This window comes from Choloepus didactylus, chromosome 17, assembly GCF_015220235.1.
Source record: "Choloepus didactylus isolate mChoDid1 chromosome 17, mChoDid1.pri, whole genome shotgun sequence".
Classification (NCBI taxonomy): Eukaryota; Metazoa; Chordata; class Mammalia; order Pilosa; family Megalonychidae; genus Choloepus; species Choloepus didactylus.
The window spans coordinates 53398558-53412201 of NC_051323.1; the positions used below are offsets into that span (position 1 = coordinate 53398558).

Sequence of the window (13644 nt, forward strand, 5' to 3'; positions counted from 1 at the left end):
AAACATTGTAGTTCTTATAAAAGACCCACAATATAGCATAACAGAAATAAAGGCAGTTGGTGCCCTCAGTGAATTTGCCATTAGATTAGAGCTTACCAGTGTGTAACATAAAATAGGAAAAGAATGCTTCCCAGAAAAGACTCAGGCTAATGAACTCTACTCTCCTTTTTAAAGACTCTTAAAATTAAATGTGGCCCTTGATGAAATTTAAGTTAGAGTGAGTGATTCTTTTTCCATTGCGGGAAGATGTCTTTTTCCCTTTATGTATAGGTTGACAATCCATGTCTCTTGTGCTGTAAAGAACCTCCTTCCCCCTTGGGAAATGAGAGCTGAGACTAGGCCAGGCCTGGGGTAGTGATCACAGCCAGTGATTCACAGAGATGTGAATGACAAGTATGCCCTTTCATGGAAGAGGCTGGAGACTCCTCCTCTTATGATTAGCTTCTCATAGTGACTACTTGAAATAAAAGGAATTAAAAGTTGTGGAAAGGACCAAACCAACATATCTAGCACACTTAAGAGATTTGATAACTTACAGGTATTTGTGAGCATCTTTTAGCAATTCTAATTAAGGCCTCTAGCAAATAAAATAATTTGGAAACTATATTTAATGAGAACTACCACTTTTTTAAGATCCATCATACCACTTTATAAAATGCTCTGTAAATATGAGTATGATTTAAAGAAAGTTAGAGAACTGATCCTGGATAGTCTAGATGTCAGGAGAAGGAATGTGTTATTACTGAGGCCCTTCTCTTCACCAGGGAGATAAAAAATTGGTGATGCTGAGATCCTGGTAACAAATGGGGGCCTGGTTCTATGCTCTGCCTTTGCCTTTCTTCAGTTTGCATTCCTGTGGACAGTGATGTGTTTAAGAACAGGACAACTAGCTGTTCAGAGTGTACAGAGAACAAAAATAAGTTGGTGTAAAGTTTTAGTAACAATTTTTTTGCCACCAGTTTAGGAAGTGCTAAAGCTTGTACCAAGTCCCAAAGCATTCTGTGTGTCAAGACGTTTCAGGAATTTTTTTAGTTGGCTATTTGATATCTTTTTAAAATGTAAATAATAGTTTTAATCATTCTGCATCAAAGACTTTAATAAGATATTTTTCCTTTTTTCTTAGATCCCAATTTTGTTCGGACATTTCTTACAACGTACAGATCCTTTTGTAAACCTCAAGAACTACTGAGTCTTATAATAGAAAGGTCTGTCAATTTAAAATGTTTAAATCCTTAAATTTAAAAAAGAGATTGAGCTGAGATCTTATATGTTTCTTGAAAATATGTTGGCTGAGCCTTAATTGTAGTTCATGGATAGTTTTTTAATGAATAAAATCTCTCATAGATAACCATTTACATTATAGTAATATATTAGCTTTGAGATTATTTAAATGCAAAAATAGGTATTCTTTTTTAATACAGAAACTCAGTATGTGAAATTTCAAATTTATGGAATTTATTAGGTTAAAGATTTATTTAGAAAGTACTGATTTAGACTCTGGAAGTTCAAATTTAGATAAATTAGATGTTCTTAATGGAGATTTTCAAGTATCCCACATGTTGAGGAAAATGGAGCTTGTCAGTAAATGAATGCTATAATCAAGGGAAATGTTTCATCCAACCAAAATGCAGTCAGCTTCTCAAGCAACACCCTTAAAACTTATGTTAGCCAATTTAGAATAATTCCATAAGCCAAAAATGAACATCAGTACAAAACTGCATAGTCACATTTATTTTTAGATTTTGCATACATTCCTTATTGTGCCTCTGTTTAGTTTTATCTATATTGGCAAGTATTAATTTCTTAAAAATTTAAAATAAGATCATTAGTCTTTACATTATAGAAGCTACACTCCTTTTTACAGATGTGCATATTCTTAATAATTTTTCACAGTATTGATAGTGCTGACTAAAGAAAAATTTTGTGGTTTTCTCTGTTTAGTTTGATTCATAGTCAGTATTTTCATTAGTTTGTTTTGTTTTATATTAGGTTTGAAATTCCAGAACCTGAGCCAACAGAAGCTGATCGCATAGCTATAGAAAATGGAGATCAACCCTTGAGTGCAGAACTAAAAAGATTTAGAAAAGAATATATACAACCTGTACAACTGCGGTAAGCATTAAATAAGTCTATCACGTCTTTATTGAACTTTTGTTTCAGCGTTGATACATATAAGGACCTTGCCGAAGCAAGGAGGAAGTAACAAGTAAAATGAGTGAAGCAAATAAAGGGAATTATCAGAATTTATGTATATAATTCCTAATCGGCATAGAAGTTTTGAAAGTGCTAAGCCATTGATAAGATTATTTCTTTTTTAAAGAGTTGCTTTGTTTTCATTTATATGCTTTATTGTGATAAATGTTTGAGTTTCCATATAATTCAGTTATTCTTTTGTGTTAATGCCACAGAGTATTAAATGTTTGTCGGCATTGGGTAGAGCACCACTTCTATGATTTTGAAAGAGATGCAGATCTTTTACAACGAATGGAGGAATTTATTGGAACAGTAAGAGGTAAGGTTTTTTTTAGTGTCTATTTTTATATGTAATAAAAGCACCAATCACCAATATGGTATAACTATCAATTGATGTTAAGTGTTAAGAGGTATTTATAATAGTGCCAGCATAATCATTTGAAAAAGTTAAGAATTTTCCCCAAACATCATTTTTGATCTACAAGTTGCTCAGTCATCATGCTTGTGACTCATATTTTCACTTAGTGAATCAACTTACTGATTTTGGAATTGGTTAGAAGGTTTCAGTTTATGTTAAGTCCACTTATCTGAAAGTATGTATACCAGAGGGCAATTAGGAACTGTTATGCCATTATAACACCACTGATGTAGGTTGACTGGACCACAGTGAGGTGAAGAGTGCATATATCAAAAAGACAACAGAGCACCACAGAAAGAATATTGAACTCAGAGTCGAGAAACCAGAGTCCTGAAACCAGAGTCCTATTTCTAATAATTGGGCAAAATCACTGATTGTTTAGACTTTCGTTTCTTCACGAATAACCAATACACTTGATGATCAGTCTTCAAGGTTTCCCTTCTAGTTTTAGGATCCTGTGATTTTATGGGCCTAAGGATGTCTTAGACCCACTTGTTTTATTTCCACTGCACACTGAGAGAATCAGAAAATAAAGGGTTAAACAACAGTACATTCATGCAGAGTACAACACAGAGCCAAATGAAAAACTCACACCAAAATGAAGGAATTCATCTTCTGATACTGTTTGGTTTGTAAAATGCAATGTAATTAGATTAACAGTAAATAAGTGTAGTCTAGCTTTATAAATCCTCTAATTTATGTAAGATTATCCTCTTTTTGGATTAGAAAATCTTTTTAAGTGAAATTCAGAATAATGGAGGTGAAAAATCTCTGCAAATAAGTTACTTTCTAATTTTATTTAGAAAGGATCTGGAAAAATATATACCAAGCAGTTATTAGTAGTTATCCATATGGAAATGAATGAGATTGGGATGGGGGACAAAAAACTGAAAAGGGGAATTTTCACTTTTTTATTTTTATCATTTGAACTTTTTTAAGCAAGAATTCATTTAGGTATCATTTGTGTGATTTTAAGCCATTTAAAAAATATATTGAGTAAAAAATATGTCAGTGTTATTTAAAATGTAATTTATTTCAGGTAAAGCAATGAAAAAATGGGTTGAATCCATCACTAAGATAATCCAAAGGAAAAAAATTGCAAGAGACAATGGACCAGGTCATAATATTACATTTCAGAGTCCACCACCCACAGTTGAGTGGCATATAAGCAGACCTGGGCATATAGAGACTTTTGACCTGCTCACGTTACACCCAATAGAAATTGCTCGACAACTCACTTTACTTGAATCGGATCTATACCGGTATGTAATTGGGATATTCAAGCTGAAAAATCATTTCATAGAAGTTAATTTTTATGATCAAACACTGGTTTCTCCTTTATAGGGTTGTTATAAGGAATAAGTGAGATAGTAGTACATGAAATATCTAGTAATAAGGTCTGGTGTATCGAAGACAGTTTCTGTTCTTTTGCTCCCTTTGGTCCCCCTTGTTTTGGCTGGATTTACATCTTCTCTAGTTCTTTCATCACCCCTAGTTGGTGAAGCTCAATTCAAATTCCAGCCTTCCCAATTGCTGGCTCGGTATCCTTGGGCAATTTTAACCTGTAAAAACTGCAACCTATATCCCTCTGCCCTTTAGATTCCTCAAGAGTAAAATGGGGCTAATAATAGTAACTACTCCTGGGGCTGTTGCAAGTTTTAAAATAGTTTGCATATGTAAAGTGCTTCACCTAGCTCATCACCTACCACAAAGTATGGGCTCAATAAATGTTAGCTACAGCTGTTGTAATTGTAATGAACTTAAGTTATAGTCAGTTATAGCCTTTTTTTAGTTGATCATTCTGTATCGATATGACTACTGTGTCAAACAGTGTCTCTGGTTTAAATGGAGACTATTTAGAATTTCAAACTAAATTGTTTATTTTTTAATACTAAATGAGAAAATGAGCCAAATTTGTAGATCTCCACCCACCAAAGATCATCTACTATTCCCTAAAATTAAAGTGTTAGAATCTACTTTATTTGCCAGGACCCTTTTTGTGGTAGGGTTCCCACCGCCACCATCACTAACTCCTTTGGTGGAAAAAAAAAAAAAAAAAAAGATGTATGAATTGCAATAATTACCATAACATCATCTGACTGATTTTTGTAACAGATATCACTTTTAAAAAACTATCCCAAACTATTTTGTCATTCTAATTTGTTAGGTAATACTTATCAGTGCTGGGAAAGATACTGTGAAGAAACTCATCCTTTCCCAAAGCAAAATAAATCAACAATGAAAGTCCACAGTTACGTGCATGAAAATATTTTTTAAAAATTTATAGAGAAAGATGCATGCTTGTAATTTTTTGTTATACCTTCTGTCTCTTCATAAACCTTTCTGTTGGTATTAAAGGAAAGTTTATATGGAAGTTTAGTTTTTATTTATCTCATTTATTTAATAACACAATATCAATATCAGAGAGAAAAGTATCATGTAGAATTATATCTTGCTCATTTTAGAGCTGTACAGCCATCAGAATTAGTTGGAAGTGTGTGGACAAAAGAAGACAAAGAAATTAATTCTCCTAATCTTCTGAAAATGATCCGGCATACCACTAATCTCACTCTGTGGTTTGAGAAGTAAGCACTCTTTACATTTCTTTCTTACATTTTATAACAGCCAGCTGTGTTATAAATTTAAAAGCAGTTTGGGGGCCAAAAATTAGACTTTTGCATCTTGGTCATTTTTTTTCTGAGTAAATACAACAGGATTACTTGACTAATATTTTGTAAAAATGGTATGAGATTTCCACAGATCGTATTGGGATTATCAGAATAAAACAGCAGTGACGTAAGGGAAGGACTCTGTTATAAAGCTAAATAACTACCTTTCAGTGAGCAGAGGCCCTCCCTTTTCCACCGTAATATTTAAAACTCATGTCTAAAAAGAAGAAACATAAATGATGATACACAAAGACCATTTTCAATCCTGTCCTATTTTTTAATAGGGTACTGAGAAGAAGGGCATTCCCTACCCTTTTCAGTGTGAGAAGGTTTTGCTCATTTGCTATACTGGTTCTTAGCCATGGGTGTGCATTAGAATTGGGATTGCCTGTGGAGCTTTTTAAAAACTCAGATGCTGGAGTCCCACTCCAGACTTAATGAATTGGAACCTCTGATGTTGTTATTCTGGTTTTTACAAAAGCTCTACAGGTAATCTCATTTTGTACACTAGTTAATAACTACTGAAATAAATAAAAGATGTAAATAAATTATACTTATCTTAAAACTATTTGAATGTCCAGCTAACTAATTTAGCCAGAATGTGATATACTTAAGAGATCTAGCTAATGCTTTAGACATGTAAACATGTAATGTTTAATTTGATAATAAGGCGAATTTATTTTGATAGTTTCAGATGCAATTTTTTTTTCTTAGTATCAGATCATCCTCATCAGAGAATAATGTGGTCTGTAACTTTACATTTTAAAAATATTTACTATTGATTTAGTTTTAGTTGTTCCCTTTAGGTATTAGATTCCGTGCCCCCCCCCACCCTCACCCCCCCTTACCCCCCCTCCGCTGTTTAATAGTACATTATTGAAAACAAAGCTTAAAATATTTTTTCCTTTACCAATAAGTGATAAGGAAATAAAAAATTCTAGAAATAAGCGAGCAAATGCTCGCTAATGAATTTTCTTTTTTTAGCATAGCATACTTTCTTTTAACTATTTACTGAGATATATGTACTTTACATTCTTTGGCATTTAAGTGTAAAGTGCCTTTATTCTCATTGATTTTTTAATATTACAATGCTTATCTTAAAAGCATTAAAATCTTGCAATTAGATGTAGAATAGAAGGGAACAAAATTCTTGAATTTTAGAATAAATTCCTAGAACACACCTGTAGCTCAAAGGCCTACATGCATCCACAAGATGCTAGCTCCCTTGGTTAATTCTAATGCTGAGAGAGAATGCACCAAGTATGTTACGAAAATTATCGACTGACTGCACCTGCCTGGAAAACACAGCATGCTGTGGAGAGGTTGCAGTCTCTTCTGGCCTACATAGCTCAAGCTCTTAGTTCCATTTCATGTTGTATGAATACTATCCATCTAAGTTTAATACATCCGAATATAGATATTTTCCATAATTACACTATTAGCTACCTTCCCTCCCCCAAATCTGCATTATTTTATTTACTACATACATTAAACCTTAGCTTTGTTGGGAGAATTCCAAAATTTTCAATTCTATTTTGATTCTGATTCCCAGATGTATTGTAGAAACTGAAAACTTAGAAGAAAGAGTAGCTGTGGTGAGTCGAATAATTGAGATTCTACAAGTCTTTCAGGAGCTGAACAACTTCAATGGTGTCCTTGAGGTTGTCAGTGCTATGAACTCATCACCTGTGTACAGGCTAGACCACACATTTGAGGTACGTTTGTACATATGCTTTTCAAGTGAATTTCCATTCCCTGTTCTAAGAATGATGATTTTAAGAATTATGATCTTTAATTTGTAAATGTCTCATCTAATTGTCTTTTCAGAATCAAGTTAACAGATGAAATTATCTAAATTTTAAGAATTGGTTGCTCTTTTAAATAGAACGTATTCACGGAGACTAGCCTAAATTAGAAGAAGAAAAAGCCCTTCAGCACTTAATTTGTAATATAATGTATAATTAAATGCTCATATCATTGTGCAAGGAATGGCAGGAACAGAGTATAGATACACTAAAACTCACACTCTCTCCCTTTCTCTCTTCAGTTTTTAGAGTCTATGAAAATAGTTTCTTTGAAAGAGTATTACATTCTTTACTATTAGCCTCTAAAACTCTTACTTGGCATTTCTTGGCAAAACCTGGGATTCCATTTGTATTTTTTTGCTTGTAGCAAATACCAAGTCGACAAAAGAAAATTTTAGAAGAAGCTCATGAATTGAGTGAAGATCACTATAAGAAATATTTGGCAAAACTCAGGTCTATCAATCCACCATGTGTGCCTTTCTTTGGTGAGTATTTCTTCTTGAATTTTTATTGTGTTTCTAAATAAAAAAAGACTATTTCATTAAATGACTGAGTGCAGAAATGCATAATATACCAGCAAAACCTCCTTAACAAATATTTAGCACCTGGGTTCCCTTAAAATTTTCCTCTATTAGTGTTATTTTTTTATAATTTTAAAAATATTTTTTTACTCTATTAGGATTTTTTAAGATCAAGCCCAAAATATGCGTTTCACTTTCTATTTTCAACTTGAGTAGCCATTACACATCATGTAATACTCATGTTTTTATATTCATAAAAATCTTTTTTTACTGGTTATAGCAAACCAAATAGTCTATAGAAGAGGCATGACTGAACTCATCTATTTTCATAGTTGTGTTTTTTGTAAACATTCTGTGGCTAAAAATCAGTGTATGTGCCATTTACCTTCACCACATTAAAATTTTAATTTCTTCACTTACCCTTTTTTCTTTCCCTTCTTCATCAGAAAATAGAAGTGCCTTCTTTTTCCTTTTAAGGCTGAAACATCAGGTATCAGAATCCTCTTCCTGTAGGTTCCTCTATCTTGTTCAATCATTTATTTTCTGTATTCCTGTCTTCAACATTTCCTTCACCACTGAGTTCTCTTCTCTGCCTTCATATATGCTCTTCATATATGATCCTTCCTCTGAATGTTTCCAGAAATTATGAACTCTATTACACCTCTGGTAGTTAGTCTTTTTTGTATGTGGTATATTTTCTTCTAGCCTTTTCCCTATCTCTGTACTGTTTCTGTGTAATTTTAAGTTATACTGCACATAACAATTTTATGTCCTGATTTTTCAGTTAACATTTATTTTCCTACATTTTATTGTTCAGGCTTTATAACTCCTTTTGTATTTGCTTTTAATCTTTTTGCTATGTATATTGTGGATAATTGTAATTGTATATATACACATTGTACTTTACTTTTTTCACTTACCATAAGTATGTTGACATGTTTTATTAATGAATCTTCATAATTATCATTTTAATGGGTGCATCATATTTCACCAAAATTGATATGACAATTTATTTAACATTTACTTTATGATTGGACATATACATGGTTTCTAGCTTTTTTGCTTTCCAAATGTTAAATGAATACTTTCATAAGATGTATTCCTTTTCCTGTATATGAAAATATATCCATGAGATAGATAACCAGATGAGGAATTATATAGGCTAAAAAGTATGAGTTTTAAAATTCTTTATATATATTGCCAAGCTGCTTTCTGAAGCCCTTATACCGCCTTACACTGTCATTAGAAGTATATGACAAAGCAAATTTCATCCCATTATTTCTTATTTGGGGTTCTACTTTTCTTTTTCTTTTCATTTCTGTTATTTTCACAGATAAACTATTATCTATTTGTTTTACTAATTTTCATTCTTTGATTACTGTGGCCGTTTTTCCATATGTTTGCTTAATATGTGCATTCCCTCTCGTCCATGTTCTTTTTTATATCCACTGCAAATATTTTTACCAAGATGCCTTTTAATTTTTATTCTTTGACATATAGTTTAAATTCTACAGTATACCTTTTCCTTTATGATTTATATTTTTTCTGTCCTTAGAAAGTTCTTTTCCAATCCAGTAATTAATAAATAGTCCATCATATTTTCTTCTAGCTTTTTTTATTTGACTTTTAAAATTATATTTAACTCTTTAATCCAAAGGAAGTTTATTTTAAATATCATATGAAAAATCAAATTTATCCCCCACCCCAAATTATCTATTGACCAGGGTTTATTGAATCTTTATTTTTTCCCCATTTATATATGATATTTATTTCTTTACTATGTTTTATATCCCATTGACTTCTTACATCAGAGCGACAGTATTCATGATTATCACTTTATAATCAGAAGTTCTCAATTGGGGTAATTCTTGCCCCCCACCCCCCAGTACATTTGACAATATGTGGGGACATAAACTGACCTAATTGGGGTGGTGCCAGAGGCTTCTAGTGGGTAGAGAACAGGTATGTCGCTAACATCTTACAATGCACAGAACAGCTGACCACAGCAAAAGTTAGCCAACCCAAAATGTAAGTAGTACTGAGGTTGAGAAACCCTGCTTTACAGTGTTTTCATGTATGATTAAGCTGTTTCTTCAGATTGTTTTTTGTTTGTTTGTTTTTAAGTTTTTTTTGCCAATTTTGTCTTTTTATATTTCTAAATGAACTTTAAAATTTTCGGGGCAAATTCCACAAAATATAATTGGAACAATCTACAAATTAATTTGGAAAGAATATTTATGACATTTAGCATTTTCCCTGATTATTTTTCCTAGGTATCTTTAGTTGTGATTGGTATTTATGTTTGAATAGACAATTGTCCTTAACTCCTAAATTTTTAATTTGCTTGGATTTTCTAAATATTTAACCATATCTACAAATAATGACAGAGTGTCCCTTTCTTTGATCTTATGTCCTGTTCCCTTTTAGAATTCGCCATAACTTCCCAAACAAATGTTATATGATAATGATAAAAATAAACAGCTGTTTTAAACTCTGTTTTAGTGGGAATAGGTGTAATTTTGCTCCTTGCTTGATTAGATGCTTTTTATCACATTAAGAAAGTATCTTTCTCTTCACAGCTATCTCTTGTTTTTGTTAGCAGTGTACATTTAATTTTTGAAAATACTTTGCCATGTTGGTGAGAGAAAATTTGATTTTCATTATTTAACAAAATAGAGTTATAGATTTACTGATTTTGAACACTCCTATTTGCTAATATTAAACACCATTCATAGTGGTTGATCTTTTAAATATACAATTGAATTCTATTCATTGTTTTATTTAGGATTTTTGCATTCGTTGTGGTTCTCATTTTTGTCTTATGTTTATCAGCTTTTGGTATTATGGTTATTTTCACTTTGTAGCATGAGTTAAGTAGCTTACCATCTTTTTTTCTATTCTGGAATTCCATGTTTTCTTGATAAAAATATTCAGTTCCTTTATTTTCTCTTTCTGGTAAAAAATTAAAGCTTATGCATTTACTGCTAAGTGTGGTGACTCTATGCTGATTTATACAAGGGAGTAGTCTAGAGTGGATCTGGGTAAGTCATTTGTTCATTTCATTCAATCTGTCAACAATATTTTTTGAGTACCCACTAAGTATCAGGGATTGGGTCAGCTGCTTAGCAGAAAGACAAATACATAGTCACTATATTTACTGAGTTTATGGTCTTACCACTCATGATATCCTCTAGTCTCTGGTATTCAGAGACTAAAAGAAACCTCAGGGGAGTTTCCTGGGCTATCATTTGGCCCTTGCTCCCCCATGACCCTGATTGGTTGGATATTTTTTCATACAGACTGGACTCTTTAAAGTACTCTTTCGGTTCTTTACAAATTACAGTGATCTTCATAACATGTTGTTAACAAGAACAAAGGAAGTTTCAGACCTGTATATACAGTATGATTTCATTAGGTGTTTAAAGATGAGCTATATCAATTAGTGAGTGAATACAAATAGATACAGATTGTTTGATAGGTATACAGGAGACAGCCCACTCATCAGTCTTCTCACCTTTTCTGCTTATATTCCTGGTTATTAAGCCTCTGCTTTTTTAAAGTAGTTTATGTAAATGGCTGCCACTCTAGGAAGATCTTTTTTGCTGTTCCCAAGCTGAAGGTCCCTGGAGTTAGCCAATAAGTAGAGCCAGATGTTACTGCTATTTCTTAATACCCTCCCATCCATATGGTAGTTTGTAGAAATTCCTTCCAGATTCCTCTCCTTAATTCTGTATTCAGTTTCTTTTTCCCTGTCTGGGAAGGTTAGGGGTTAGTATTTGGCACTTGTACTTCCTCTATCATCTTACCAGAAATCTTATTCAGGTCTTTTGCTAGTATTGCCACCATTAACAGAATAAAAGTTTCTGGACAATTTTTCCTTCCAAGGTTTTCCCAACTTTTTGTCTATATTCCAACAATTTTTATCCACACATTAAAATATTTTATCCATAGGTAGAATGGATATGTGGATGAACTCACATTTCCTCTAAGGTGGAAGAATGTAGGTCCCTCCCTCAGCCAAGTCTCCCCTCTGTGTTCAAACATCCAAACCTGTTCATTGGCTTTTCTCTTTGCTTTCACACAGCTCTGATCTTGTGTCTTCCTTCTGTTTCTTGTGAATTTGCTTCATTCTCTATGTGCTTTCCTGCCACTTGAGAGTTAACTATGTCTTTTGCTTCTTGGTATAATCTCCAAATCCTCTCTCTTCTATTCTGAAATAATGTGCTTCATTCATTCATTCAGAAATGTTTTAGGAATGTCTCTAAATGCCAGGCTTGGTTTTAGGTTTGAGAATACAGAAACAAGACATGGACCCACTTTCAAGGAGCTCCCTTGAAACAGCAGAAAAATAAATTACAATGCTGTGTAGTATATATATATATTACCATATTACAGAAATATGTAAATAGAACTGTGAACAAAGTTCTTTGGGAACCTAGAATCCTGAGTAGTACTGTTTCCTGGGAAGGTTGGGAAAAGCTTCAACAAAAAGGTGAAAGAAACCTCATTTCCATTTGTTATACATAGCATGATGCTCTGCTTTTCCTCTCCCTAGAACAACTGTCTCCAAAGTAGGGTACATAAAATGATCGATTGAAGTACAGAACCCCTATTTATATTTTTAATATAAAAATTACAGAAAAAATAAGCTTTACTAATATATAATATTCAGGTTGATGGTAGTCTGTATACACTGGTACATTAAAAAATAATACATATATTGAGGGTTCATGCTTAAACATTTTTTACTGATCAACAAAGTTTTGACACTACTGCTCTGATCATCTGTTCTCCTTTTAACTAGTCCTTAATTAGCCATAAAATAATTACAAAATTTTATACTGAATGATCCCAAACCACTACTTATAACCATTCTCACAGCAACCTTGCTATCCCCAATTTACAGATGAGAACACTGAGGGCACAAATAAGCTAAGCAATTTGCCTAAGATCACACAAGTAGAAAAAAGCAGAGCTGGCTTCTACAACAGAAAGGCGCTAAAATGCTCCTGGCACCAGAGGGCTGTATAAAGAACTAAAGTGCCGGCTACCTGGTTCCTTCTTCTGCTCACCCAGTGTACAGCTTGCCTTAATGCGGAAATAGGAGCTCAATTACCAATTACGAAGTTGCTACTAAGTCTAGAAGTATGAAGACCAGAAAAAACATAAATCATATGCCGTCCTGTGTTTCATAGGCTCGCAAAACCTTCCAGATTTCCACATGTGAGCCTGTCTAAACTGTGCTGTCTCTGAATTGCAAATTGGGTAACCACCTGTTGTGTGGCCTCAAAAGCAGAGTAAACAAACAAACAAACAAACAAAATGTGATCCTCTGAATTTAGGGTTTTCTTTCCCTTTTTTACCAAAAATGTGTTTTAGTAATGGGGTTATTCTTAAAGTTCCTTTAAGAAAAGTATGACATGTCAAATAATATAATGGTAAAAAAGTTAGTTATTTAATGCTCCTGAAAAAACTATTTATCAGGTTAAACTTGGTCTCCCTTTTTCTTGAGTATTTATAAAATTAAAGTCTTTCACAGAAGAATTTGAAACTTAAAAAAACCTTTCTCTTAGTATTTACTTAGCTTGTTTTTTTTCCATCACATGGAAGTTTCTGCCTTGATTCTTTGCTTTATGGTGATTAAGATGATGTGATGCTGTATGTCTACAATTAATGGGCAAGGAAAAATAAAGCTAGTTTTTTCCCTCTTTATCCCTGAAATAATTTCATTGTATCTTCTAGGAATTTATTTAACTAATATATTAAAAACAGAAGAAGGCAACCCTGAGGTCCTAAAAAGGCATGGGAAAGAACTTATAAACTTTAGCAAGAGGAGGAAAGTAGCAGAAATAACAGGAGAGATCCAGCAGTACCAAAATCAGCCTTACTGTTTACGAGTAGAATCAGATATCAAAGTAAGTTGAATTATTTGGAGATATATATTTCTGATTAAGTTTTTAAACTGCCTGATGAAAGGCAGATTTATTTGATTCATTTTAAAATAAATTATTCAAGTTTTCTCATGTTAATCGTTTTCT

At 32.8% G+C, this 13644-nt stretch overlaps 1 protein-coding gene across 3 annotated transcripts in view; it reads left to right on the top strand.

Annotated features, from left to right (window-relative positions):
* The window catches only part of SOS1 (SOS Ras/Rac guanine nucleotide exchange factor 1), a 250299-nt gene that overhangs the window by 222009 nt on the left and 14646 nt on the right, over nucleotides 1-13644 (top strand). For all 3 annotated transcript variants that reach the window (XM_037807581.1, XM_037807582.1, XM_037807583.1), the window contains 8 exons: nucleotides 1124-1205; nucleotides 1990-2112; nucleotides 2409-2512; nucleotides 3651-3873; nucleotides 5077-5196; nucleotides 6833-6995; nucleotides 7453-7570; nucleotides 13349-13521. In XM_037807581.1, coding sequence (XP_037663509.1) covers nucleotides 1124-1205; nucleotides 1990-2112; nucleotides 2409-2512; nucleotides 3651-3873; nucleotides 5077-5196; nucleotides 6833-6995; nucleotides 7453-7570; nucleotides 13349-13521 — 1106 coding nt within the window. The remainder of the gene's footprint in view (nucleotides 1-1123; nucleotides 1206-1989; nucleotides 2113-2408; nucleotides 2513-3650; nucleotides 3874-5076; nucleotides 5197-6832; nucleotides 6996-7452; nucleotides 7571-13348; nucleotides 13522-13644) is intronic.